We start from the raw sequence: 26,331 nt of genomic DNA on the forward strand, positions 1-26,331 counted from the left end.
TCCCTATGCTCGAACTTTTCCGTGCGGGCGGGGTGCCTCACCCGAAGTGAGACGCAGCCGGACTGATATCCTGGTCGGTGAGTGTGGATAGTGGGCTAGAGATTCCCCTGAGAGTGGGTGTCTGTGTTACCGGACAGAGGGGCAGAGTCAGAGGCCTTTGTGTGGGCCGAATCTGGAGTCTCAGGGTCACCCCTGTGCCCTGAAAAAGCAGCACGTGGGGAGTTAGCGGGAGCGAAATTCCCAATGCTGGAACTTCTCCTGGTGGGCGGGGTGCTGCCTCACCCAGGGAGAAAGGCAGCCAGCCCTGATATCCTGGTTGGTGAGCACGGATAGTGGGTGAGAGATTCCCCCGGGAGTGGGAACCCGTGTTCCCGGACAGAGGGGTGGAGTCAGAGGCCTTTGCGTGGGCTGTGACCAGAGTCACTGACCCTGTGCCCTGAAGAGCAGCATGCAAAAGAGAGATTTCCTACTCTTGAACTTCTCCAAGCAGGTGGGGCACCTCACCCAGCCATACAAGCTAACAGACCCGTGAAGGATTAGCTTAACCCACAGTCTGCTTGCCTCCCAACTGACCTATGCAACCCTAACTGACAAGATCTCTGTCAGGTCAGTGATCTAAGACAAGAGGGGAGATATTTTTTAGTGCCTCTTGTTATGCTATGCACATAGGGGTGGGGGCAACCTCTGATTGGCAGAGCTTGCATACTCAGGGCTTTATGTTTAAAAGAGGGATTTGGCAGCTTTTAAGTCCTCCTGCTTTGCAAACAGTGACTAGGGCATCTTCTACCCAGCCAAAACAGGTTACAAAGTGCCAAAAGCCTGGGGAAAGGGATCCCACAGAGTGCTGAGGCATTTGGGATATGCCTAGAGGTGCATAGAAAGACACCTTGAAAACAATTGGCTTCCAGCCCCTCCTTATTGTGCTAGCGGCTCTACTGATTGAGCCTTACCCAGAGCCCTGCACTGAGTGGGAATAGAATGGGGATTTGCCAGCTCTTTGAGCCTCTTACTCTCCAGGCAGAGGCAGCAGCAACCCCATAGCTGGATCATCAGGCTGCTAATTCACGAAGGAAAGACTAGGAGAGAGGCTCTGGGAAAACAGACTCTCTCATTGTCGGACCCTGCAAATGCTAATGAGCCTCAACTGCCAACGAGACTGAAGCCCAATATATGACATCGTCATAGAGACTTTTCAACTGCAAACCTCTACCTAAACATGCCACAGGGGCAGAACCAGGGATACAGAGTCACTGACCAGGAAGAGGGAGAGGAAAGAAAGACCAAGAAGATAACCTCTCAAAATCAAGAATAATCCACAGACTTTATAACCTATCCCATTTTATTATATTTGTTCATTTGTTTCACTTATCTTTTTGTCTTGATTATTTTCTTCCTTTTCCAATTTGGTTGTTTAATTCTCTGCTAGTCTTACTTTCTCCTCTCTTTGAACTATACTACCCATAAGTGTTACATCTCTCATTATCTTTCGTTTCCTCTTCCTTTCTCTCTATGAGAGTTGCACTACAAAACCCTGAATTCTCTCTCTCTCTCCTTTTGTTCTTTTTTCTTCTTTTTGTGTTTTCCTCTTTCTTTTTTTCTCCCTCTATATTAGTTTCTTCTTTTCTCCTTTACTTTTCCTCTCATTCAATCCTCAATCACGAACAAATTATTTTATTTGGGACTCAAATTTTTCTTTGTGGCGCTTTGGAGCTTTTTTAACTCACTAGCAGTGCTCCCAACCCTGGATCTCCATGTTATCTAGTTCCTGCTCCACTAAATACAATATTAATTTTTAATTTTTTTCCCATTTTTCCTGTTTCCCTCTTATTCCTTTCATTATATCTCTCAGTTAATCATCACCTAAAAGCAAATAATTGTATTCTTGACCCAAATATTTTCCTTTTTTGCATTTTGTGGGTCCATATCTCATTTTTTACCCCTTTATAACTTCTCCCCAATGCAGGCCCTCCATTATAGGTAGTTTTTGTTCTATTTAGCACAATAAAATTCAGTTTACCACAAGATATTCTCAAGAAGGAGGGGAGAGGAGAGGAGAGAAAAAAAAGGAAAATAATATATTTTTTAATTTTTTATTTTTTTTAACTTTTTATTTTTTATTAATTCTCATTAGTACTAGCAACAAAACCACCCTCAGATGCCATTTAGGAAAAAGAAATCGAATATCATGGATATAAAAGACAGAGAGGTATCACAGATAGATGAGGAAAAATCTATGGAGAAAAAATTTAATATATTGGAAACCTTGGAGCTAAATGACAGAGAATTTAAAATAGAAATCCTAAAAATACTCAGAGATATACAAAAAACACTGAAAGGCAATTTAGGGAGCTCAGAAAACAACGAACACAAAGAATATTTTACCAACGAAATTGAAACTATAAAAACTAATCAGAGATGAAAAACTCAATTCACAAGCTGAAAAATGAGGTAACAAGCTTAGCTAATAGAACAGGCCAGATAGAAGGTAGAATTAGTGAAATAGAAGACAAGCAACTTGAGGCACAACAGAGAGAAGAAGAAAGAAACTCAAACATTAAAAAAAAATGAGAAAGCCCTTCAGGAATTGTCTGACTCCATCAAAAAGAATAACATAAGAATAATAGGTATATCAGAGGGAGAAGAGAGAGAAAATGGAATGGAGAACATATTCAAACAAATAATAGATGAGAACTTCCCAAGCCTGTGGAAAGAACTAAAGCCTCAAATTCAAGAAGCAAACAGAACTCCGAGTTTTCTTAACCCCAACAAACCTATATATAATGAAAACTACAAAGCATTGTTAAGGGAAATCGAAAAAGATACAATGAGATGGAAGAATATTCCTTGTTCTTGGATAGAAAGAATAAATATAATCAAGATGGTCATATTACCCAAAGAAATATACAAATTTAATGCAATTCCCATCAAAATTCCAATGACATTTTTTTAAAAGAAATGGAACAAAAAATCATCAGATTTATATGGAACTATAAAAAAATTCCAAATAGCCAAAGCAATCCTAAAGAAAAAGAATGAAGCTGGGGGCATTACAACACCTGACTTCAAACTATATTATAGAGCCACAGCAATCAAAACAGCATGGTATTGGCAGAAAAATAGATGCTCAAACCAATGGAACACAATAGAAAGTCCAGAAATAAAACCACATATATATGATCAAATAATTTTTGATAAAGGGGCCAACAACACACAATAGAGAAAAGAAAGCCTCTTCAACAAATGGTACTGGGAAAACTGGAAAGCTACATGCAAAAGAATAAAACTTGACTACAGTTTGTCCCCTTGTACTAAAATTAATTCAAAATGGATCAAAGACCTAAATATAAGACCTGAAACAAAGTCCATAGAAGAAGACATAAGTTCTAAACTCATGGACCTTGGTTTTAAAGAGCATTTAATGAATTTGACTCCAAAGACAAGGAAAGTGAAGGCAAAAATAAATGAATGGGACTACATTAGACTAAGAAGTTTTTGCTCAGCAAGAGAAACTGACAACAAAATAAACAGACAACCAACTAAATGGGAAATGATATTTTCAAACAACAGCTCAGATAAGGGCCTAATATCCAAAATATACAAAGAACTCATAAAACTAAACAACAAACATACAAACAATCCAATTAAAAAAAATGGGAAGAGGACATGAACTGACATATGAATATATTTGCCTGCAGAAACCTGTATGAATGGTTTATTCCATGTAATAATGTCTGTCTGGATCTATGTTAGGGTTAGAATATAAACTGGAAGAGACTAGAGCAGTGGTTCTCAACCTTTCTAATGCCGTGACCCCGCAATACAGTTCCTCATGTTGCAGTGACCCCAAACCAAAAAATAATTTTGGTGGCTACTTCATAACTGTAATTTTGCTACAGTTATGATTCGGAATGTAAATACCTGATATGCATTATGTATTTTCCAATGGCTTTAGGCGACCCCGCCGGGGTCGCGACCCACAGGTTGAGAACCACTGGACTAGAGTATGTGCACACTTGTACATGTGTTATGTCTCATTCAAAGACTGTGCTGCAATAGGTACAGGAATCCTTGCTTCCTTCAATTTTCCTTCCTTTCCTTTTTTTGTTTATTGCTAATTCTGGCTCTTTGTTGGCAATGAAGTGGGCAGTAGACATCAATATGGGGGTAATTTTTAAGTCAATGAAATGTTGGTTCACTAATCACTTCCCACATGTCAGAGGTGGATAAATTAGCATATTAGCAAAATATGGATTAAATATTTTGGGAAGGGTTTAAACTTTCTTCCAGTAAGTGAAATTGACCATATGCAGACACATATATGATATACCATATATCATATTAATGGGTTTAGTGAAATCATAGCATGTCAGTTGGTAAATATATTTCTAAACTTCATAGTGTTAGTAAATTGTTTAGGTCTTTTTAGCTGTAATATATGATATTGATCTTGACAGCTCCCATTCTTTAATAACGAGTAATGGAAAAAGCAAAAGAACAGAAAAGAAAACCTCTCAGAAGAAGCAAAGGAAAAAGTAGGGAAAGATAAGTGAATTGAAAAAGGCATCATTAGCAAATGCTAAAGAGTGAATTACCCCTGATAAAATGTGCAGTTTTCATTAAGCTAGAAGACTTGGGATTTAGTCTTGTGGGTTTTTGGGGACCATGTCCTGGATATTTAGGCCTTTTGCATATTATCACTTATCTTCACAATATACAGTATCATTCCCATTTACAGATGGAGAAAGTGAAGCTCAGAGAATGTAAATGATTTATAGAAGGTCATCTAGCGATTAAGTGACCAAAACTCATGATTGCCTGTTCCTTGTTTTTAACCTTAGCTATCTCATCTATTCTTAAAAAACAAACAAAAACTAAACTAAACACCCCTCTCTTTTCCCCCTGCTTTCTCTGTTCTAATGTCTCTTGACCTCCTGATAGAAGACTCGATACAATGTTTTCTCTTGTATTGGTTTCATTACTACATCCTTTCTGTGCAATCTTGTACAATTGGTTAATATTCCTCACATTTTCTGATCTCTAAGTGTTTCTATCTCTCCTTTGGCACTTAGCATATGTTACCTCAATTTGTCAATTGTCATATTATAGAAATGTCCCAGGTACAAAATAACCATAAGCTCTGGCAATGCCCATATTGTGGATCTTTTTGTATGCTTTTAACACTTTATGAATAGAGTTCTCAGTAAATCACTAGTGTCCAGAAATTGACAAAGAAAGCATCAGTGGAGTGTGTTGGGGCAATAATCACTTTAGTTTTACATTTGGGGACAACCCTGGTGTTGGTTTCTGTTTTAAAAGAACATAACCAGGGCTTTCATGCAGTTCTTCCTTGATAACATGAATGCAAATTAAGTTATTTCATGAATTACCTAGTGTCTGAAAATCATGAAAAAACTGACATTAATTCTAATAGTTCAGAAACAATTATGACAGAGACCACAGAGAGCATGTCCACGTACATATATGCCATAAATATCAACATTCACCATCACAAAAGTCTAAACAGAAATGAGGTATCTCTACACGTATGCACATTCATGCTCCCCAGAAATATTTGACTAATTGAGGAGAATAATTTAATCATGGTTTTTAAATCTAGGCCTTTCTCATTCCCTTCCTCCCCAGCATATTTCTGAGATTAGTTTGGCTACTCACCATCTCCTTTAGGATCGCGTAGGGCAGTGGGAGGAATGACTGAGGCATGATGATTTCCAAAAGAACATTCCTTGGAAAACCATCGCCTACAGTCATTATGCACCTGAAATGAAAAGAAAAAAATGTATTAAAAAAGGGGGGAGAGAGAAAAGGACAACATTGATCAATCTTGAGTTCTAATTTCAAGATTTGAATAAATAGCTTTTAAAACTCCCTTTCTGAGATTTGGTGCCATACATATAATATAGCCCTGATTCAACCTGGACACACTCTTTCCACCTTGAGCCTGTGCCATAACTGAGTGTGGCCACTGAACTGTTTCTTTCAAAGATGGTTTTCAGAAGCTACGCATCATAGGCACTGAGAAGGCCTCTCTCTTAAAGCACAAACTTAGTGGCCTAAAAAATGTGGAATTTATTTGCAACATGAGAGTGTTAATTCTGATAATATACTATTACACTTCAATCCTTGCAACAAGTGTGTGTGGTAGGGAAGACATTACTCATTTCAGAAATGAAGATACCAAACTTCACAGCAGTAAAGAATCTTGCTCAAGGTTAAATAGTTGTGAAGTGACAGAGCTGAGACTCTGATGCTTTCCCTACCAGGGGCCATTCTTTTGAGATTTGTGAGATTTTCAAGTACCTCTTCCTGGGTCATTATACTATTTCTAGAATACATGAACCTGGCCTGATGATGCAAAATAAATTAAAAGAAAAATAGAAGATATCTAATCTTTTTTTATTATATATTGTCTTATTTTTCTTTGAACTTATATTTCCATCTTACTTTTATCTCAGTATCCCTACCCTAATATATTCATGTTTAAAAATTTTATTCATAATCTATTTTTTGATTAATTTTAATGGGGTGACATTGATAAATCAGGGTACATATGTTCAGAGAAAACATCTCTAGGTTATTTTGACATTTGTTTTTTTTTTTTTTAATTTTTTTTAAGACTTTATTTATTCATTTTAGACAGGAGAGAGAGAATGAGAGAGAGAAAGAGAGAGAGAGAAAGAGAGAGAGAGAGAAGGGAGGAGCAGGAAGCATCAACTCCCATATGTGCCTTGACCAGGCAAGCCCAGGGTTTTGAACCTGCGACCTCAGCATTCCAGGTCGACGCTTTATCCACTGAGCCACCACAGGTCAGGCTATTTTGACATTTGATTATGCTGCATTCCCATCTTTTTGGTTTTTTTACATTGAGATTGTAATTACGTACATTATATCAATTTCAAGGGTACAACATAATAGTTTGATACTTTTATATATTGCAAAATGATCACCAAAATAAGTCTAGTTAATGTCTGTCATGATGCATAGTTACAAAGTTGTATTGTATATCATTAAATTTTATTTAGAAAAATTTAATAGAGTGACACTGATCAATAAGAGTACAGGTAAACATTTCTATAACATTTGAACTCTTGATTATGTTGTGTACCCATCACACAAAGTCAAATTATTTTTCTTCTTCATATATTTGCTCCTCTTTACACAGTTAACCCCACTTCCTCCCTCAATAACCCTCCCTCTGGTAACCACTTCACTTTTATCTATGTCCATTAGTCTCAGTTTTATATCCCACCTATGTGTGAAATCATACAGTTCTTAGCTTTTTCAGATTTATTTGTTTCACTCAAGATAATGTTCTCATGGATAGTCCATGTTGTTGTAAACGGCAAAATGTCATCATTTCTTATGGCTGAGTAGTATTCCATTATACCTACATACCACACCTTTTTTATCCAACCCTCCAATGAAGGACACATTGGTTGTTTCCATGTTTTGGACACTGTGAATAATGCTGCGACGAACATGAGGGTGTATGTGTCTTTATGCTTCAATGTTTTTGAGTATTTTGGGGGTAGTTACTGAGTAGAGGGATTGCTGGGTCATATGCTAGTTGTATTCTTAATATTTTGAGGCATCATCATATTTCTTCTATAATGGCTTTAACAGTTTACTTTCCCACCCGAAGTGAATGAGGATCCTCTTATCTCAAAAGTCTCTCTAACACTTATTACCAGATTTGTAGATAATAGCCAATCTAACAGGTATGAGGTGGGATCTCATTGTAGTCTTGATTTGCTTTTCTCTAATACTTAGGAAAATGAGCGTCTTTTAACATCTATGTTGGCCATTTGTATATCTTCTTAGGAGAAGTGTTTGTTCAGGTCCTCTCCCCATTTTTTAATTAGTTTGTTTCCTTACTGTTCCTGAGCTTTGTGAGTTCTTTTTTTTCTGAAGTTGGAAACGGGGAGGCAGTCAGACAGAATCCCGCATGCGCCCGACCGGGATCCACCCGGCCTGCCCACAGGGGGCAATGCTCTGCCCATCTAGGTCATTGCTCTGTCGCAACCAGGGCCATTCTAGCGCCTGAGGCAGAGGCCATGGAGCCATCCTCAGTGCCCAGGCCAACCTTGCTCCTATGGAGCCTCGGCTGTGGGAGGAGAAGAGAGAGACAGAGAGGAAGGAGAAGGGGAGGGGTGGAGAAGCAGATGGGTGCTTCTCCTGTGTGCCCTGGCCAGGAATTGAACCTGGGACTCCCACACGCCAGGCTGATGCTCTACCACTGAGCCAACTGGCCAGGGCCTGTGAGTTCTTGATATATTTTTGATATTAACCCTTTATCTGAGCTGTTGTTAAATACCATCTCCCATTTAGTTCGCTGCCTTTTTGTTTTGTTGTAGGTTTCTTTTGCTGTGCAGAAGCTTTTTATTTGATATAGTCTCATTCATTTATTGTTGCCTTTACTTTCCTTGTTTTGGGGGTGAAATTCTTAAATTGTTCTTTGTGGTCAATGTCCATGAGTTAGTATCTATGTTCTCTTCTATGTTATTTAATGTTTCAGATCGTATATTTAGGTCTTTGATCCATTTTGAATTAATTTTTGTGTAGGGGGACAAACTATAGTCAAGTTTCATCTTTTGCACATGGTTTCCAATTTTCCCAGGAGCATTTGTTGAAAAGGTTTTTTTTTCTTTATTGTGTGTTTTTGTTTCCTTTGTCAAAGATTATTTGTCCATAATATGTCTTTTTATTTCTGAGATTTCAATTCTATTCCACTAGTCTGTATGTCTGCTTTTATGCCAATACCATGCTGTTTTGATTATTATGGCTCTGTTGTATAATTTAAAGTGAGGTAGTGTCATAACTATGGCTTTATTCTTTTTCCTCAGGATTGTTTGGTGATTCAGGGCTTTATTATGGTTCCATCCAAACTTGATGATTTTTGTTCTATTGATATATCTTTAAAAAATGACATTGGGATTTTGATGGGGATTGCATTAAATTTGTATATTGTTTTGGATAATATAACTATTTTAACTATGTTGATTCTTCCAATCCATGAACATGGAATATTGTTCCATTTCACAAGGACTTTTTCTATTCCCTTCAATAATGACTTTCAGTATATAGGTCCTTCACACTCCTTGTTAAGTTTATTCCTAGGTATTTTATTTTATTTTATTTTACAATTGTAAAAGGAATTGGTTTTTTGATGTTTTTTTTTTAGTTCATTTTCAGAAGTTTCATCATTGGCATATAGGAAAGTTGTAGACTTTTATATATTGATTTTGTATACTGTGACTTTGCTGTATTGGTTCACTGCTTCTAATAGTTTTTCAGCGGAGTCTTTGGGGTTTTCTATATACAGAATCTTATAATCTGCGAAAAGTGATACCTTTACTTCTTGTTTTTTGATATGGATGCCTTTTATTCTTTTCTGTTGCATGGTTGTTCTGGCTAAAACTTCCAGAACTATATCAAATAAGAGTGGAGAGAGTGGGGACTCTTGTCTTGTTCTTAATTTTTAGAGATAAAGCCTTCATTTTTTTCACCATTTAGTATGATATTAGCTGATGGTTTGTCATATTTGGCCTTTATTATATTGAGGTATTTTTTTTCTGTTCCCATTTTATTGAGTGTTTTAAACATAAAGGCGTGTTGTATCTTATTGAATGCTTTTTTTTGCATCTATTGATAGGATCATATGTCCTTTGTTCTTTGTTTTGTTGAGGTGGTGTATTATGTTGAATGATTTCTGTGTGTTCAACCATCTTTGTGCCTTTGGAATGAATCCTACTGGATTGTGACTTTTTTTTAATATACTGTTGTTTTCAATATGCTAGTATTGTGTTTAGGGTTTTTACAACTGTATTCATTAGAGATATTGGTCTGTTGTTTGCTTTGTTTGTGTTTTCCTTGCCAGATTTTGGTTTCATAGTTATGTTGGCCTCATAAGATGTGTTAAGGAGTATTACTTCTTCTATTTTTTTGGTGGGCTTTGAGAAGAATAAGTACTAAATTTTCTTTGAATGTTTAGTAGAATTTATTAGTGTAGCCATCTGGTGCTGTACTTTATTTTTGGGAAGTTTTTGATAGCCGCGTCTATTTTCTCATTGCATATGGGTTTATTTAAATTTTCCACTTCCTAGTGACTCAGTCGATGAAGATTGTATAGTTCTAGAAACTTATCCATGTCTTCTGGGTGGTCAAGTATGGTGGCATCTAATCTTTCATAGTATTCTAGTATGATCCTTTTAATACCTATGATATCTGTGGTAATTTCTCCTCTATCACTTTGGATTTTCCTTATATAAGTCACTCTTCTTTTTTTCTTAGTCAAACCAGGGGTTTAACAATTTTATTGATCTTTGCAAAGAACGAGCTCTTTGTTGTATTTTCTTCATTTTATTTATATAGTTCTGCTCTAATTTTTACTATTTCTTTTCTTCTGCTGACTTTGGATTGCCTTTGTTCCTCTTTCTCTAGTTCTTTAAGATGTGATGTTTGGTTCTTTGCTTGGGATCTCTGTTGTGTATTGATATAACCCTATAATGATATAAACTTCCCTCTTATTACTGCTTTCACTGCATCCCAGAAGTTTTACTATGTCATATTGTCATTCTTGTTTGTTTGTATATATCTTTTTAAAATTATTTTTATTCATTTTACAGAAGAGAAACAGAGAGAAGGGAAGGAGGAGCAGGAAGCATCAACTCCCACATGTTCCCTGACTGAGAAAGCCCAGGGCCCTGAACCAGTGAACTCAGCTTTCCAGGTCAATGCTCGATCCAGTGCACCAGCACAGGTCAGGCTGTATATATCTTTTAATCTCTGTTTTTATTTATTTTTTTGACCCAATTATTTTTTAGAAATATGTTGCTTTATTTCCACATTTTTGTGGGTTTCTTTACTTCCTTTTTCAGTTAGATTTTGATTCCAAGGTCTTATGGTTAGAAAATATGCTTGGTATAATTTCACTCTTCTGAATTTGTTGAGGTTAGTATTTGGTCTGCATACTGGAACTTTATAATCTAATGTTCTGGGATGAATTGTCCTGTAAATGTCTATAATGTTTATTTGGTCTACTGTGTCAATTAAGGCCTATATTTATTTATTAAATTTTCTGCTTGGATGATCTAACTAAAGCCATCAATGATGTATTGAGATCTCCAGGTATGTCTTGAGGTCACCCCTGCGCCCCGAAAAGCAGCATGTGGGGAATGAGTGGGAGCAAAATTTCCCACGCTTGTACTTTTTCATGTGGGCAGGGCACCTCACTCGGAGTGAGAGACTGCTGGCCTGATCTCCTGGTCGGCGAGCGCAGATAGTGTGCAAGAGATTCTCCCGGGAGTGGGTGCCCATGTTACCAGATAGAGGGTCAGAGTCAGGCCCTTGTGTGGGCCGAAACCAGAGTCGTGGGGTCGCACCTGTGCCCTGAAAAGCAGTGCACAGGGAGAAAGTGGGAGCAAAATTCCCTATGCTCGAACAATTCTGTGCGGGCAGGGTGCCTCACTTGGAGTGAGAGGCTGCAGACCTGATATCCTGGTCAGTGAGTGTGGAGAGTAGGAGAGAGATTCCCCCGGGAGTAGGTGCCCATGTTACTGGAAAAAATGGAAGAGTCAGAGGCCTTTCTGTAGGCCAAAATCAGAGTCTTGAGGTTGCCCCTGTGCCCTGAAAAGCAGCGCACAGGGAGTGAGTGGGAGCGAAATTCCCTACGCTCGAACTTTTCCATGTGGGCGGGGCGCCTAACCGGGAGTGAGAGGTGGCTGGCCAGATATCCTGGTTGGGAGCGCAGATAGTGGGCGAGAGATTCCCCTGGGAGTGGGCGCCCATGTTCCCAGACAGAGGTACAGAGTCAGAGGTCTTTGTGTGGGCCGAAGCCCTGCCTGATTATGCTAGGGGCTCTGACTGATTGAGCCTTACCCAGAGCCCTGTGCTGAGTGGGAATAGAGTGGGGATTTGCCAGCTCTTTGAGCCTCTTACTCTCCAGGCAGAGGCAGCAGCAACCCCATAGCTGGATCATCAAGCTACTAATTCAGGAAGGAAAGACTAGGAGAGAGGCTCCGGGAACACAGACTCTCTCACTGATGGAGCCTGCCAACGAGACTAAAGCCCAATATATGACATTGCCATAGAGACTTATCAACTGCAAATCTGTACCTAAGCATGCCACAGGGGCAGAACCAGGGGTACAGAGTCACCGACCAGGAAGAGGGAGAGAAAAGAAAAAGCAAGAAGATAACCTCTCAAAATCAAGAATAATCCACAGACTTTATAACCTATCCCATTTTATTATATTTGTTTATTTGTTTCTCTTATCTTCTTGTCTTGATTATTTTCTTCCTCTTCCAATTTGGTCATTTAATTCTCTGCCAGTCTTACTCTTTCCTCTTCTTAAACTATGCTACCCATAAGTGTTACATCTCCCATTATCTTTTCTTTCTTCTTCCTTTCTCTCTATGAAGGTTGCACTCCAAAACCCTTAAATCTCTCTTTTTATTCTATTTTCTTCTTTTTGTGTTTTCTTCTTTCTTTTTTCTCCCTCTATATTAGTTTCTTCGTTTCTCCTTTACATTTCCTCTCATTCAATCCTCAATCATGAACAAATTATTTTATCAGAGACTAAAATTTTTTTTTGTGGCGCTTTGGGGTTTTTTTACTTCACTTTTTTTTATTATTTAAGACCTTTATTAACAGGTGCTTGCAGTTTGTTGACTTTTTTGAAAAAATCAAGTTGTAAACTTTTATTACAAATTAAAAATGAGGTTCTTAAAAATCTCAACTTGACCAGATATGAAACAATTTAAAAACCTTTAAAGGTGTATTGAGAAAAACCAGGCTTTTTCTTTTTCTTTTTTAAAAAAACACGTTTGTCATTACCAAAAAGAGACGTCTTTAGGTAAAAATAATAAAAACCCCATGCTGCATAGATAATGCAGATAGTTCTAGTTATCTGGTCAACGGGCAAAAAGCAAGCACTTAAGGTCTTCAGCTCCAATCTTTTGTTCATTTCTTATTGCTGGAATTTCATATTCATGTCTTCTTGTTGGATGACTAAACCGGATGATGGTAGAGATGGTAAGCTGGCATTTACTCAGCCCCGCTCTGCTCAGCCTCGGGAGCGGACGAATTCTCAGCTGGTGGATCGGCTGCTTTTGTCTCTTTGCCATCTTGTGGTTTAGGGTTTTCTGGGCATCTGCGTCAGTAATTGAAGTTGCGGCGGTACCGACGTTGAGGTGGCTGCTGACCTTGGGTCTCATCTCCTTGATTTTCCTTATCTTCCTCATTGCCATCCTCTCTAGGCTGTCTTTGGCGAGGAGGGCCTCTGCGAAATCATGGTCTGTAGCCCTGATACATATTCTGTCTCACTGGTCTGCCTTGTTCTCCTGCACCCTGGTTGTCGGCGCCCTCCATCACTTCTCCCTGCACAGGAGGGTTGGAATACTGTGGTCAACGCCCGTAGGGTCTCCGCATGTAGTAAGGTGGGAACCGTCGCCTGTGGTAGGGCCGGTGCTGTTGGGCCTGGCCTTCGGGAGCACTCTCCGATCCCTCATTTTTTTCCCCACTCTCACTATTCTGGTAGTTCTGCTGGTAATTGCGTGGAGGACCCCTGCGACGTGGGTAGCATCTGTAATGGTTACGGTCTGCTGCATATTTACTGCCTTGCACTGGAACTCCACCAGGGCCTGTAAAATTTGCTGCCTCCACACCCTTTTCTCCTTCAACAACATCAAACTCCACAGTCTCTCCATCTCCTACACTGCGAAGGTACTTCCTAGGGTTATTCTTCTTTATGGCAGTCTGGTGTACAAATACATCTTCCTTGGTGTCATTCCTGTTGATAAAACCATATCCATTCCTTACATTGAACCATTTTACTGTTCCCAAAACCTTCGTTGTGATGACCTTCTTGTCCCCACTGGCAGGCACCGCCGATGTGAGGCCGCCCAGGCCGCCGCTCCCTGCGCCACTGCCCGTGGTGCCAGGCTTGGTGTCAGCAGTGCTGAGGGTGGGGGCAGCGGGCGGCTGCTGGGTCTCGGCCTTGCTTCTCATGGTTGCGGTGATGGTGACTGGGGCCTGCTGCGGCAGCTGCGGCTCCTCCCGGGGTGTGATGGTAACTAGGCCGGTGGTGGCAGTGGGGCTGCTCAGGGCTCTCTGGGGTCCGCTCTCCGCTCCCACTACCGATCAAACTCTTACTTCACTTTTTAAACTCACTGGTATTGTTCCCAACCCTGGCTCTCCATATTATCTAGTTCTTGCTCCACTAAATACAATAGTAATTTTTTAATTTTTTCCCCTTTTTCCTTTTTCCTCTTATTCTTCTCACCATATCTCTTAGTCAACCATCACCTAAAAGCAAATTATTTTATTCTTGACCCAAATTTTTTCCTTTTTTGCATTTTGTGAGTCCTACCCCCCTTTTTTTGCCCCTTTATCACTTCTCCCCAACTCAGGTCCTCCATTATAAGTAGTTTTTATTCTATTTAGCACAATATAATTCACAGTTCACCACAAGATTTTCTCAAGAATGAGGGGAGAGGAGAGGAGAGGAAAAAAAAGGGAAGGAATAATAATTTTTTATTTTTATTTTTTAACTTTTTATTCTTTATTAATCTCATTAATACTATCAATAAAACCACCCTCAGATGCCATTAAGGAAAAGGAAATCGAATATCATGGATACAAAAGACAGAGAGGTATCACAGATAGATGAGGAAAATCTATGGAGAAAATTTTAATATATTGGAAACCTTGGAGCTAAGTGACAGAGAATTTAAAATAGAAATCCTAAAAATACTCAAAGATATATAAGGAAACACAGAAAGGCAATTTAGGGAGCTCAGAAAACAACTCAATGAACACAAGGAATATATTACCAAGGAAATTGAAACTATAAAAACAAATCAAACAGAGATAAAAAACTCAATTCATGAGCTGAAAAATGAGGTAACAAGCTTAGCTAATAGAACAGGCAAGATAGGAGGTAGGATTAGTGAAATAGAAGACAAGCAACTTGAGGCAAAACAGAGAGAAGAAAAAAGAGACTCAAAAATTTTTAAAAAAATGAGAAAAACCTACATGAATTGTCTGACTCCATCAAAAAGAATAACATAAAAATAATAGGTATATCAGAGGGAGAAGAGAGACAAAATGGAATGGAGAACATATTCAAACAAATAAATGAGAACTTTCCAAGCTCGTGGAAAGAACTAAAGCCTCAAATTCAAGAAGCAAACAGAACTCCAAGTTTTCTTAACCCCAGCAAACCTACTCCAAGGCACATCATAATAAAATTGGCACAAACGAACGACAAAGAAAAAATTCTCAAGGCAGCCAAGAAAAAGAAGAATACAATATATAAAGAAAGGCCCATTAGATTATCATCAAATTTCTCAACAGAAACTCTACAAGTTAGAAGAGAGTGGATCCCAATATTTAAAGTCCTGAAAGAGAGGAACTTTCAGGCACAAATACTATACCCATCAAAGCTATCCTTCAAATATGAAGGAGAAATAAAAACATTCACAGATAAAGGAGAGATGAGGGAATTTATCATCAGAAAACCCTCGCTCCAGGAATTACTAAAGGGGGTTTTCCAACCAGATAAAAACAAAACAAAACAAAACAAAACCACAAGTAAAAGCTCCACCAAGTACACAATAAAACCAAATTTAAACTGTGACAACAACAACAAAAAAAAAGGAGAGAGGATGGAGATTAACAATACTCACAAGATAGTGCACTACAGTTCACTACCCTTTTCATTACTTAATGGTAACCACCATTGAAAAAACCACCACAGAAGCACATAATTTAAAAAAGATAGCAACAGAGGAAAGATGTATGGAATACAGCCAAACAAAAACAAAAGATAGAAAAATGAAAGAGAAGGATCAAATAAGACACAAAACTAACAGAGAGCAATCTATAAAATGGCAATAGGGAACTTACTAGTGTCAATAATTACATTAAATGTAAATGGATTAAACTCATCAATAAAAAGGCACAGAGTAGCAGAATGGATTAAAAAAGATAATCCAACTGTATGCTGCCTACAAGAAACTCATCTAAGCAACAAGGATAAAAACAAATTGAAAGTGAAAGGCTGGAAAACAATACTCCAAGCAAATAACATCCAAAAAAAGCAGGCATAGCAATACTCATATTTGATAATGCTGACTACAAGACAGCAAAAGTACTCAAATGTATGAAATACATTTGTATGAAATACAAATTATGTATGAAATGACAAAAATGGTCATTTCATAATGATTAAGGGGACGGTGAATCAAGAAGACATAACAATTCTTAGTATATATGCACCAAACCAAGGAGCACCAAAATATATAAGACAGCTACTTATTGACCTTAAAACAAAAACTGACAAAAGTACAATCATACTTGGAGACCTCAATACACCGCTGATGGCTCTAGATCGGTCATCCAAACAGAGAACCAATAAAGATATATTGGCCTTAAACAAAACACTAGAGCACCTGGATATGATAGATATCTACAGGACATTTCATCACAAAGTGACAGAGTATATATTTTTTCTCCAGTGTACATGGATCATTCTCAAGAACTGACCATATGTTGGGCCACAAAAACAACATCAGCAAATGCAGAAAAATCAAAGTTGTACCAAGCATATTTTCTGATCATAAAGCCTTGAAACTAGAATTCAACTGCAAAAAAGAGGAAAAAAACTCCACAAAATTGTGGAAACCAAGAACATACTTTTACAAAATGAATGGGTCAAAGAAAGAAATAAGCACAGAAATCAAAAGATATATACAGACAAATGAAAATGACAATACGACATATCAGAATCTATGGGATGCAGCAAAAGCAGTGATAAGAGGGAAGTTCATATCACTTCAGGCCTACATGAACAAAGAGAGATCCCAAGTGAACCACTTAACTTCACACCTTAAGGAACTGGAAAAAGAAGAACAAAGACAACCCAAAAACAGACAAAGAAAGGAGATAGTAAAAATCAGAGCAGAAATAAATGAAATAGAGAACAGAAAAACTATAGAAAAAATTAATAGAACAAGGAGCTGGTTCTTTCAAAAGATCAACAAAATTGACAAACCCTTGGCAAGACTTATGAAGGAAAAAAGAGAAAGAACTCATATAAACAAAATCCAAAATGAAAGAGGAGAAATCACAACGGACACCATAGATATACAAAGAATTATTGTAGAATACTATGAAAAACTTTATGGCACTAAATTCAACAATCTGGAAGAAATGGATAAATTTTTAGAACGAACAACCTTCCTAGACTGAGTCAAAAAGAAACAGAAAGCCTAATCAGACCAATTAGTAGGGAAGAAATAGAAAAAATCTATTAAAAACCTCCCCCAAAATAAAAGTCCAGGCCCAGACAGTTATAATAGCAAATTCTATCAAACATTCAAAGAATACTTGGTTTCTATTCTACTCAAAGTTTTCCAAAAAATTGAAGAAGAAGCAATACTTCCAAACACATTTTATGAGGCCAGCATACCCTCATACTGATACCAGGCAAGGATGGCACAAAAAAAGAAAACTACAGACCAATATCTCTAATGAATAGGGAAGCTAAAATACTAAACAAAATACTAGCAAATCGAATACAACAACATATTAAAAAAATAATACATCATGATCAAGTGGGATTCATCCCAGAATCTCAAGGATGGTTCAACATACGTAAAAAGGTTAACGTAATACACCATATCGACAGAACAAAAAACAAAATTATCAATAGATGCAGAAAAGGCATTTGATAAAATACAACACAATTTTATGTTTAAGAATCTCAACAAAATGGGTATAAAAGGAAAATATCTCAACATGATAAAGGCCATATATGATAAACCACCAGCTAACATCATATTAAATGGCACAAAACTGAATGCTTTCCCCCTTAAATCAGGAACAAGACAGGGTTGTCCACTCTCTCCACTCTTATTTAATGTGGTGCTAGAGGTTCTAGCCAGAGCAATCAGACAAGATAAAGAAATAAAATGCATCCACATCAGAAAAGAAGAAGTAAAGGTATCACTTTTTGCAGATGATATGATCCTATACATCGAAAACCTTAAAGAATCTACAAAAAGACTACTAGAAACAATAAGCCAATACAGTAAGGTCACAGGATACAAAATTAACATACAAAAGCCCATCGCCTTTCTATATGCCAACAATGAAACATTTGAGAACAAACTCAAAAAAAATAATCCCCTTAATGATTGCAACAACAAAAAAATAAAATACTTAGGAATAAACATAACAAAGAATGTAAAGGACTTATATAATGAAAACTACAAACCATTGTTAAGGAAATTCGAAAAAGATACAATGAGATGGAAGAATATTCATTGCTCTTGGATAAGAGGAATAAATATAATCGAGATGGTCATATTACCCAAAGCAATATACAAATTTAATGCAATTCCCATCAAAATTCCAATGACATTTTTAAAAGTAATGGAACAAAAAATCATCAGATTTATATGGAACTATATAAAATCCCGAATAGCCAAAGCAATCCTAAAGAAAAAGAATGAAGCTGGGGGCATTACAATACCTTACTTCAAACTATATTATAGAGCCACGACAATCAAAACAACATGGTATTGGCAGAAAAATAGATGCTCAGACCAATGGAACACAATAGAAAGTCCAGAAATAAAACCACATATATATATATAGTCAAATAATTTTTCATAAAGGGGGCCAACAACACACAATGGAGAAAAGAAAGCCTCTTCAACAAATGGTACTGGGAAAACTGGAAAGCCACATGCAAAAGAATGAAACTAGACTACAGTTTGTTCCCTTGTACTAAAATTAATTCAAAATGGATCAAAGACCTAAATATAAGACCTGAAAGAATAAAGTACATAGAAGAAGACATAGGTACTAAACTCATGGATCTGGGTTTTAAAGAGCATTTTATGAATTTGATTCCAACGGCAAGGGAAGTGAAGGCAAAAATAAATGAATGAGACTACATCAGATTAAGAAGTTTTTGCTCAGCAATAGAAACTGACAACAAAATAAACCAACAGCCAACTAAATGGGAAATGATATTTTCAAACAACAGCTCAGATAAGGACCTAATATCCAAAATATACAAAGAACTCATAAAACTCAACAACAAACAAACAAACAATCCAATAAAAAAACGGGAAGAGGACATGAACAGACACTTCTCCCAGGAAGAAATACAAATGGCCAAAAGATATATGTAAAGATGCTGATCTTCATTAGTTATTTGAGAAATGCAAATCAAAACTGCAATGAGATACCACTTCACACCTGTTACATTAGCTATTGTCAACAAGACAGGTAATAGCAAATGTTGGAGAGGCTGTGGAGAAAAATAACCCTCATTCATTGTTGGTGGGAATGTAAAGTAGTACAACCATTATGGAAGAAAGTATGGTGGTTCCTCAAAAACCTGAAAATAGAATTACCTTATGACCCGAAAATCCCTCTACTGAGTATATATCCCCCAAACTCAGAAACATTGATACGTAATGATACATGTAGCCCCATGTTCACTACAGCATTGTTCTCAGTGGCTAAGATATGGAAACAACCAAAAAGCCCTTCAATAGAAAACTGGATAAAGAAAATATGGTACATATACACTATGGAGTACTACTCAGCCGTAAGAAATGATGACATCAGGTCATTTACAACAAAATGTTGGGATCTTGATAATATTATACTGAGCCAAATAAGTGAATCAGAAAAAAACCAAGAACTGCATAATTCCATACACAGGTGGGACAGAAAAAGGAGACTAAGAGACATGTTCAAGTGTGTGGTGGTTACTGGGAGTGGGGAGGAGGGAGAGAGAAGAGGGAGGAGAAGGGGCACAAAGAAAACTAGATAAAAAGTGACGGAAGACAATCTGACTTTGGGTGATGGGTATGCAACATAATTGAATGACAAGATAACCTGGACATGTTTTCTTTGAACATATGTGCCCTAATTTATTGATGTCACCCCATTAAAATTAATAAAAAATTTAAAAAGTAACCTTAAAAATGAAAATAAAAATAAAGAAAAAAACTTCTCCCAAAATAAAAGTCTAGTACCAGATAGCTACACTAGTTAATTCTACCAATCATTCAAAGAAAATTTGGTACCTGACCTCAAAATCTTCCAAAAAATAGAAGAAGAAAGCATAAACCTTAAGACATTTTATGAGGCCTACGTGAGCTTGATATCAAAACCTCGCAAGGACAACACAAAAGAAGAAAACTACAGCCTGACCAGGCAATGGTTTAGTTGATAGAGTATCTGACTGGGACACAGTGGACCCAGTTTCAAAATGCTGAGGTCAATGGGTTGAGCATGGGCTTATCCAGCTTGAGTGTGGGGTTGCTGGCTTGAGCATGGGATCGTAGATATGACCACATGGTCACTGGTTTGAGCCCAAAGGTCACTCACTTGCTTGAAGCCCAAGGTCACTGGCTTGAGCCCAGTGTCACTGGCTTGAGCCCAGCTTCACTGGGTTGAGCAAGGGGTCACCTGCTCTGCTGTAGCCCCCTGGTCAAGGCACATATGAAAAGCAATCAATGAACAACTAAGGCCCTGCAACAAAGAATAGATGCTTCTCATCTCTCTCCCATTCTGTCTGTCTTTCCCTATCTGTCCCTCACTCTGTTTCTCTGTCTCTGTCACAAAAAAGAAAAAGAGATCTACAGACTAATATCTTTAATGAATACAGATGCAAAAATCCTAAACAAAATACTAGCAAATCAAATACAACACCACATTAAAAAATAAAACATCACGATCAAGTGTTATTTATTCCAAGAATACAAGAATGGTTCAACATATATAAATGAATCAATGTAATACACCACATTAAAAAAACAAAGAACACAAACCATATGATTCTATCAACAGATGAATAAAGGGCATTCAATAAGGTACAACATCCATTTATGTTTAAAACACTTATTAAAATGAGTATAGAAGGGGCCCTGGCCAGTTGGTTCAACAGTAGAGCATCAGCTCAGTGTTTGGAAGTTCCGGGTTCAATTCCTGCCCAAGGCAAATGGGAGAAGCACTCATCTGCTTCTCTATCCTTCCCCTTCTCCTTAATCTCTGTCTCTCACTTCTCCATCTGCAGCCAAGGCTCCATTGGAGCAAACTTGGCACGGATACTGAGGATGGCTCCATGGCCTCTGCCTCAGGCACTAGAATAGCTCCAGTTGCTACAGAGCAATGGCCCATATGGGCAGAACATCACCCCCTGGTTGGCTTGCCAGATGGATTCTGGTTGGGCATATGTGGGGGTATTTCTCTCTGTCTCCTCACTTCTCACTTCAGAAAAATGGAAAAAAATGAGTATAGAAGAAAAATACCTCAACATAATAAAGGTCATATATGACAAACTATCAGATAATATCATACTAAATGGTGGAAAACTGATTTTATCTTCTAAAATCAGGAACAAGAGACAGCTTCCACTCTTTACCCTTGAATTCAACACAGTTCTTGAAGTTTCAGTGAGAGCAATCATGGAAAAAAAATAAATAAAAGCCATCCATATCAGGAAAGAAAAACTGAAGGATCATTTTTGCAGATGACATAATTTTGTATTTAGAAAACTCCAAAAACTCCACCAAAAATCTTTTAGAAACAATAAACCAGTACATTAAGGTCCTAGGATACAAAATCAATAAACCTAAGTTTACAGCTTTTCTATCAGCGAATAATCAAACTTCAGAAAATTAACTAAAAAAATTAATTTCTTTTACAATTGCAATAACAACAACAACAAAATTACTTAGGGATAAACTTAACAAAAGATGTGAATGACAGACCAGAAGATGGCAGCGGAGTAAACAGATGCACAGACTCCCAGCTAACACCACTGAACTGGATTATAAACTAATTTATGAACAATCAGCATGAAAAACCAAATCCGTACTACAAGAACAGCTCTCAAAAACCAAGGAGCAAAGAAGAAGCCAGAACAAACCTGGTAGGGAACGCCTGAATCTCCACTGCTTACAGGAACGGGGGGGGGGTGAGGCTGGGCTCTCACTCCAAGGAAAAGAACAGTAAATACTGCTCACAGCCACTTGCCTAGCAAACAGGGAATAAGGTGTGTTGAAAGGGCCTGCTTGTCTTCCAAATATAAAGGAGAGAGAGAGAGAGATGGATGGTGAGGGGGAGAGGAATATAGGCGATGACATGAAAAGCTGACTCATTCAGTGCTGGAGGCTGCCATAACTGGGAGAGGGGCTGATCCTTCCACAAAGCAAAATACAAAAGTACTTCCAGGTCACAGAGATACAGACATCTCTCCAGCTCCAATCAGTGCAACAAGACACAGCTGGAAACAAGAAGTGGGGAGGAGGGGCAGTAACTCAGGTCTTCATGGAGATCTGAGATACACCTCCCCCTACTGAAGCTGAGAAAGCAACCCACCCACAGAAAGATTAACTGGCAGAAGAGGACTTCAGAGCCTCAGGTCACACCCACCACATTCCTGGATACAGTTTCAAATAAGCCTCCTGCTGAGATCAGCAAACAAGACAATCACCTGTTAAGAAAATAAACAAATCAAGACTTCAAAGCAGCCCAAATCCTAAAGTGGATTACAAATAATAGCTGATGCCAACCCAAGAATACCTAGAAACAACACAAGTAAAAACTGGAGGCAGACAACACCAAGCCCAGACTCAACCAGCTCTACAAAGAAAACACCCAAACACCCAGACACAATGAGAAGACAAAGAAGTGCAATCCAAATGAAAACACAAGAGAAACCTTCAGGAGATGAACTGAGTGATATGGAAATAATCAAATTTCCAGATGCGGAGTTTAAAATAACGATTGTAAGGATGCTTACTGATCTTAGAACAATAATGGATGGTCATCACAAACACCTAAATAAAGAAATAGCAAGTATAAAAAAGGATATTGAAATATTAAAAAAGAATCAACTGAAGAGACAAATACAATATCAGAAATGAAGAACACAATGGAAGGAATTAAAAACAGGATGGATAGAACTGAGGATTGAATCAGTGAGTTGGAGGACAACTGGAATGAAGGCATGAAAGCAGAGAAGAAAAAAGAAAAGAGACTCAAAAAGTCGGAGGAAACTCTTAGAGAGCACTGTGACAACATAAAGAGAAATAACATCAGCATCAAAGGGGTTCCTGAAGAAGAGAAAGAACAAGGGATAGAGACTTTGTTCAATCATATCATAGCTGAAAACTTCTCTAAATTAATGCAGGAGAAATTCTAACAAATTCAGGAAGCACAGAGAACTCCACTAAAAAGAATCCTACACCAAGTCACATCATAATTAAAATACCAAAGCTAAGTGATAAAGAGAAAATACTAAAAGCTGCTAGAGAAAAAAAGGCTATCACCTACAAAGGAGCCCCCATAAGGATGACATCAGACTTCTTAACAGAAACACTTGAGGCCAGAAGGGAATGGCAAGAAATATTCAAAGTAATGCAGAACAAGAACCTACAACCAAGACTACTTTATCCAGCAAGGCTATCATTTAAAATTGAAGGAGAAATAAAAAGTTTCCCTCCCGCCAAAAAACTCAAGGAATTCATTACAACCAAACCAATGCTGCAGGAAATGTTAAGGAGCAAAGAGTAAACAGATCAAAGTGGGAAAAGAATATAGCAAATGAGGAATACAGCTTTAAAGAATAAAATGGCAATAAACAACTACATATCAATAATAACCTTACATGTAAATGGATTAAATGACAATCCAAAGACATAGGGTAGCTGCATGGATAAGAAAACAGGACCCATACATATGCTGTCTACAAGAGACACACCTTAAAACAAAAGATGCACATAGGCTGAAGGTAAAAAGATGGAAAAAAATATTTCATGCAAATGGAAATGAAAAAAAGCTGCAGTAGCAATACTTATATCAGACAAAACGGACTTTAAAACAAAGAATATAGTAAGAGATAAAGAAGGCCACTACGTAATGATAAAGGGAGAAATCCAACAGGAAGATATAACTATTATAAATATCTATGCACCTAATATAGGAGCACCTAAATATATAAAGCAGACTTGATGGATATAAAGAGAGAGATCAACAGCAATACTATAATAGTATGGGATTTTAATACCCCACTAACATCACTAGATAGATCCTCAAGAAAGAACATTAACAAAGAAACAGCAGACTTAAAGGACACACTAGATCAACTCGATTTAATAGATATCTTCAGAACCTTTCACTGTAAAGCAGCAGAATATACATTCTTTCAAGTGCTCATGGTACATTCTCTAGGATAGACCACATGTTAGGGCACAAAAGTGGTCTTAACAAATTTAAGAAGATTGAAATAATATGGAGCACTTTCTCTGATCACAATGGCATGAAACTAGAAATCAACCACAACAGAAAAGCTCAAAAACTCTCAAACAAATGGAAACTAAATAGCAGGTTGATAAATAATAAATGAATTAAGAATGAGGTCAAAGAAGAAATAAAAATAATTACTAGAAACAAATGATAATGAGCATACAACAACTCAAAATATATGGGACACAGCGAAAGCAGTACTGAGAGAGAAGTTTATAGCACTACACTTTAAGAAGCTAGATAAAGCTCAAATAAACAACTTAACCCTGCATCTAAAAGAACTAGAAAAAGAACAGCAAGTAAAGCCAAATATAGTAGAAGGAAGGAAATAATAAAGATCAGAGCAGAAATAAATGACATAGAACCTAAAGAAACAATAGAGGATCAATTAAACTAGGAACTGGTTCTTTGAAAAGGTAAACTACATTGATGAATCTTTAACTAGACTCACCAAGAAAAAGAGAGAGAGAGAGGACTCAAATAAATAAAATTAGAAATGAGAGTTGAGAAATAACAACTGACACAATGGAAATACAAAATATCGTAAGAAAATATTATGAAGAACTGTATGCCAAAAAACTAGACAACCTAGATGAAATGGACAAATTCCTTCAAACCTACAATCTTCCAAAAATTAATCTGAAGGAATCAGAAAACCTAAACAGACCAATTACACCAAATGAGATCAAAACAGTTATCAAAAAACTCGCAACAAAGAAAAGTCCTGGGCCAGATGGCTTCACAAGTTAACTGTACCAAACATTCAAAGAACAACTAACTCCTATCCTTCTCAAGCTATTTCAAATAATTCAAGAGGAAGGAAGACTTCCAAGCTCCTTTTATGAGGCGAGCATAATTCTGATTCCAAAACCAGGCAAAGACAACACAAAGAAAGAAAATTATAGGCCAATATCCCTGATGAATTTAGATGCAAAAATCCTCCACAAAATATTAACAAACCAGATCCAGCAATATATGAAAAAAATCATACACCAAGATCAAGTGGGATTTATTCTTGGGAGGCAAGGCTGGTACAATATTCGCAAATCAATCAATGTGATTCATCACATAAACAAAAGGAAGGAGAAAAACCACATGATAATTTCAATAAATGCAGAAAAAGCATTTGATAAAATCCAGCACCCATTTATGATCAAAACTCTCAGCAAGGTGGGAATACATGGAACATACCTCAACATGATAAAGGCCATCTATGACAAACCTACAGCCAACATTATACTCAGTGGGCAAAAATGAAAACAATCCCCCTAAGATCAGGAACAAGGCAGGGGTGCCCTCTTTCACCACTCTTATTCAACATAGTCCTGGAAGTCCTAGCCACAACAATCAGACAAGAAGAAGAAATAAAAGGCATTCATGTTGGAAAAGAAGAAGTAAAGCTATCACTATTTGCAGATGATATGATATTGTATATAGAAAACCCTAAAGTCACAGTCAAAAAACTACACGACCTGATAAATGAATTCAGCAAAGTGGCAGGATATAAAATTAATACTCCAAAATCAGAGGCATTTTTATACACCAATAATGAACAGTCAGAAGAGAAATTAAGGAAACTATCCCCTTCACTATTACAACCAAAAAAATAAAGTACCTAGGAGTACATTTAACCAAGGAGACTAAAGACTTGTACTCGGAAAATTATAAAGCATTGATAGAAGAAATCAAGGAGGATACAAACAAGTGGAAGCATATACCGTGCTCATGGTTAGGAAGAATAAACATCATTAAAATGTCTATATTACCCAAAGCAATTTATAAATTCAATGCAATACCAATTAAAATACCAATGACATACTTCAAAGATATAGATCACATATTCCAAAAATTTATATGGAACCAAAAGAGAACACAAATAGCCTCAGCTATCTTAAAAAAGAAGAATAAAGGGGGAGGTATCACACTTCCTGATATCAAGCTATACAACAAGGCCATTGTACTCAAAACAGCCTGGTA

At 37.4% G+C, this 26,331-nt stretch overlaps 1 protein-coding gene and 1 pseudogene across 1 annotated transcript in view; both read right to left on the reverse strand.

Moving 5' to 3' along the window:
• Window positions 1-26,331, reverse strand: part of DGKK (diacylglycerol kinase kappa) — a 203,834-nt gene that overhangs the window by 57,848 nt on the left and 119,655 nt on the right. Inside the window, exon 9 of the mRNA XM_066250504.1 lies at window positions 5,674-5,776. Coding sequence (XP_066106601.1) covers window positions 5,674-5,776 — 103 coding nt within the window. The remainder of the gene's footprint in view (window positions 1-5,673; window positions 5,777-26,331) is intronic.
• On the reverse strand, window positions 12,638-14,140 carry LOC136316840 (Y-box-binding protein 1 pseudogene; annotated as a pseudogene).

The sequence above is a fragment of the Saccopteryx bilineata genome, chromosome X (genome assembly GCF_036850765.1).
Source record: "Saccopteryx bilineata isolate mSacBil1 chromosome X, mSacBil1_pri_phased_curated, whole genome shotgun sequence".
NCBI classification, from domain to species: domain Eukaryota; kingdom Metazoa; phylum Chordata; class Mammalia; order Chiroptera; family Emballonuridae; genus Saccopteryx; species Saccopteryx bilineata.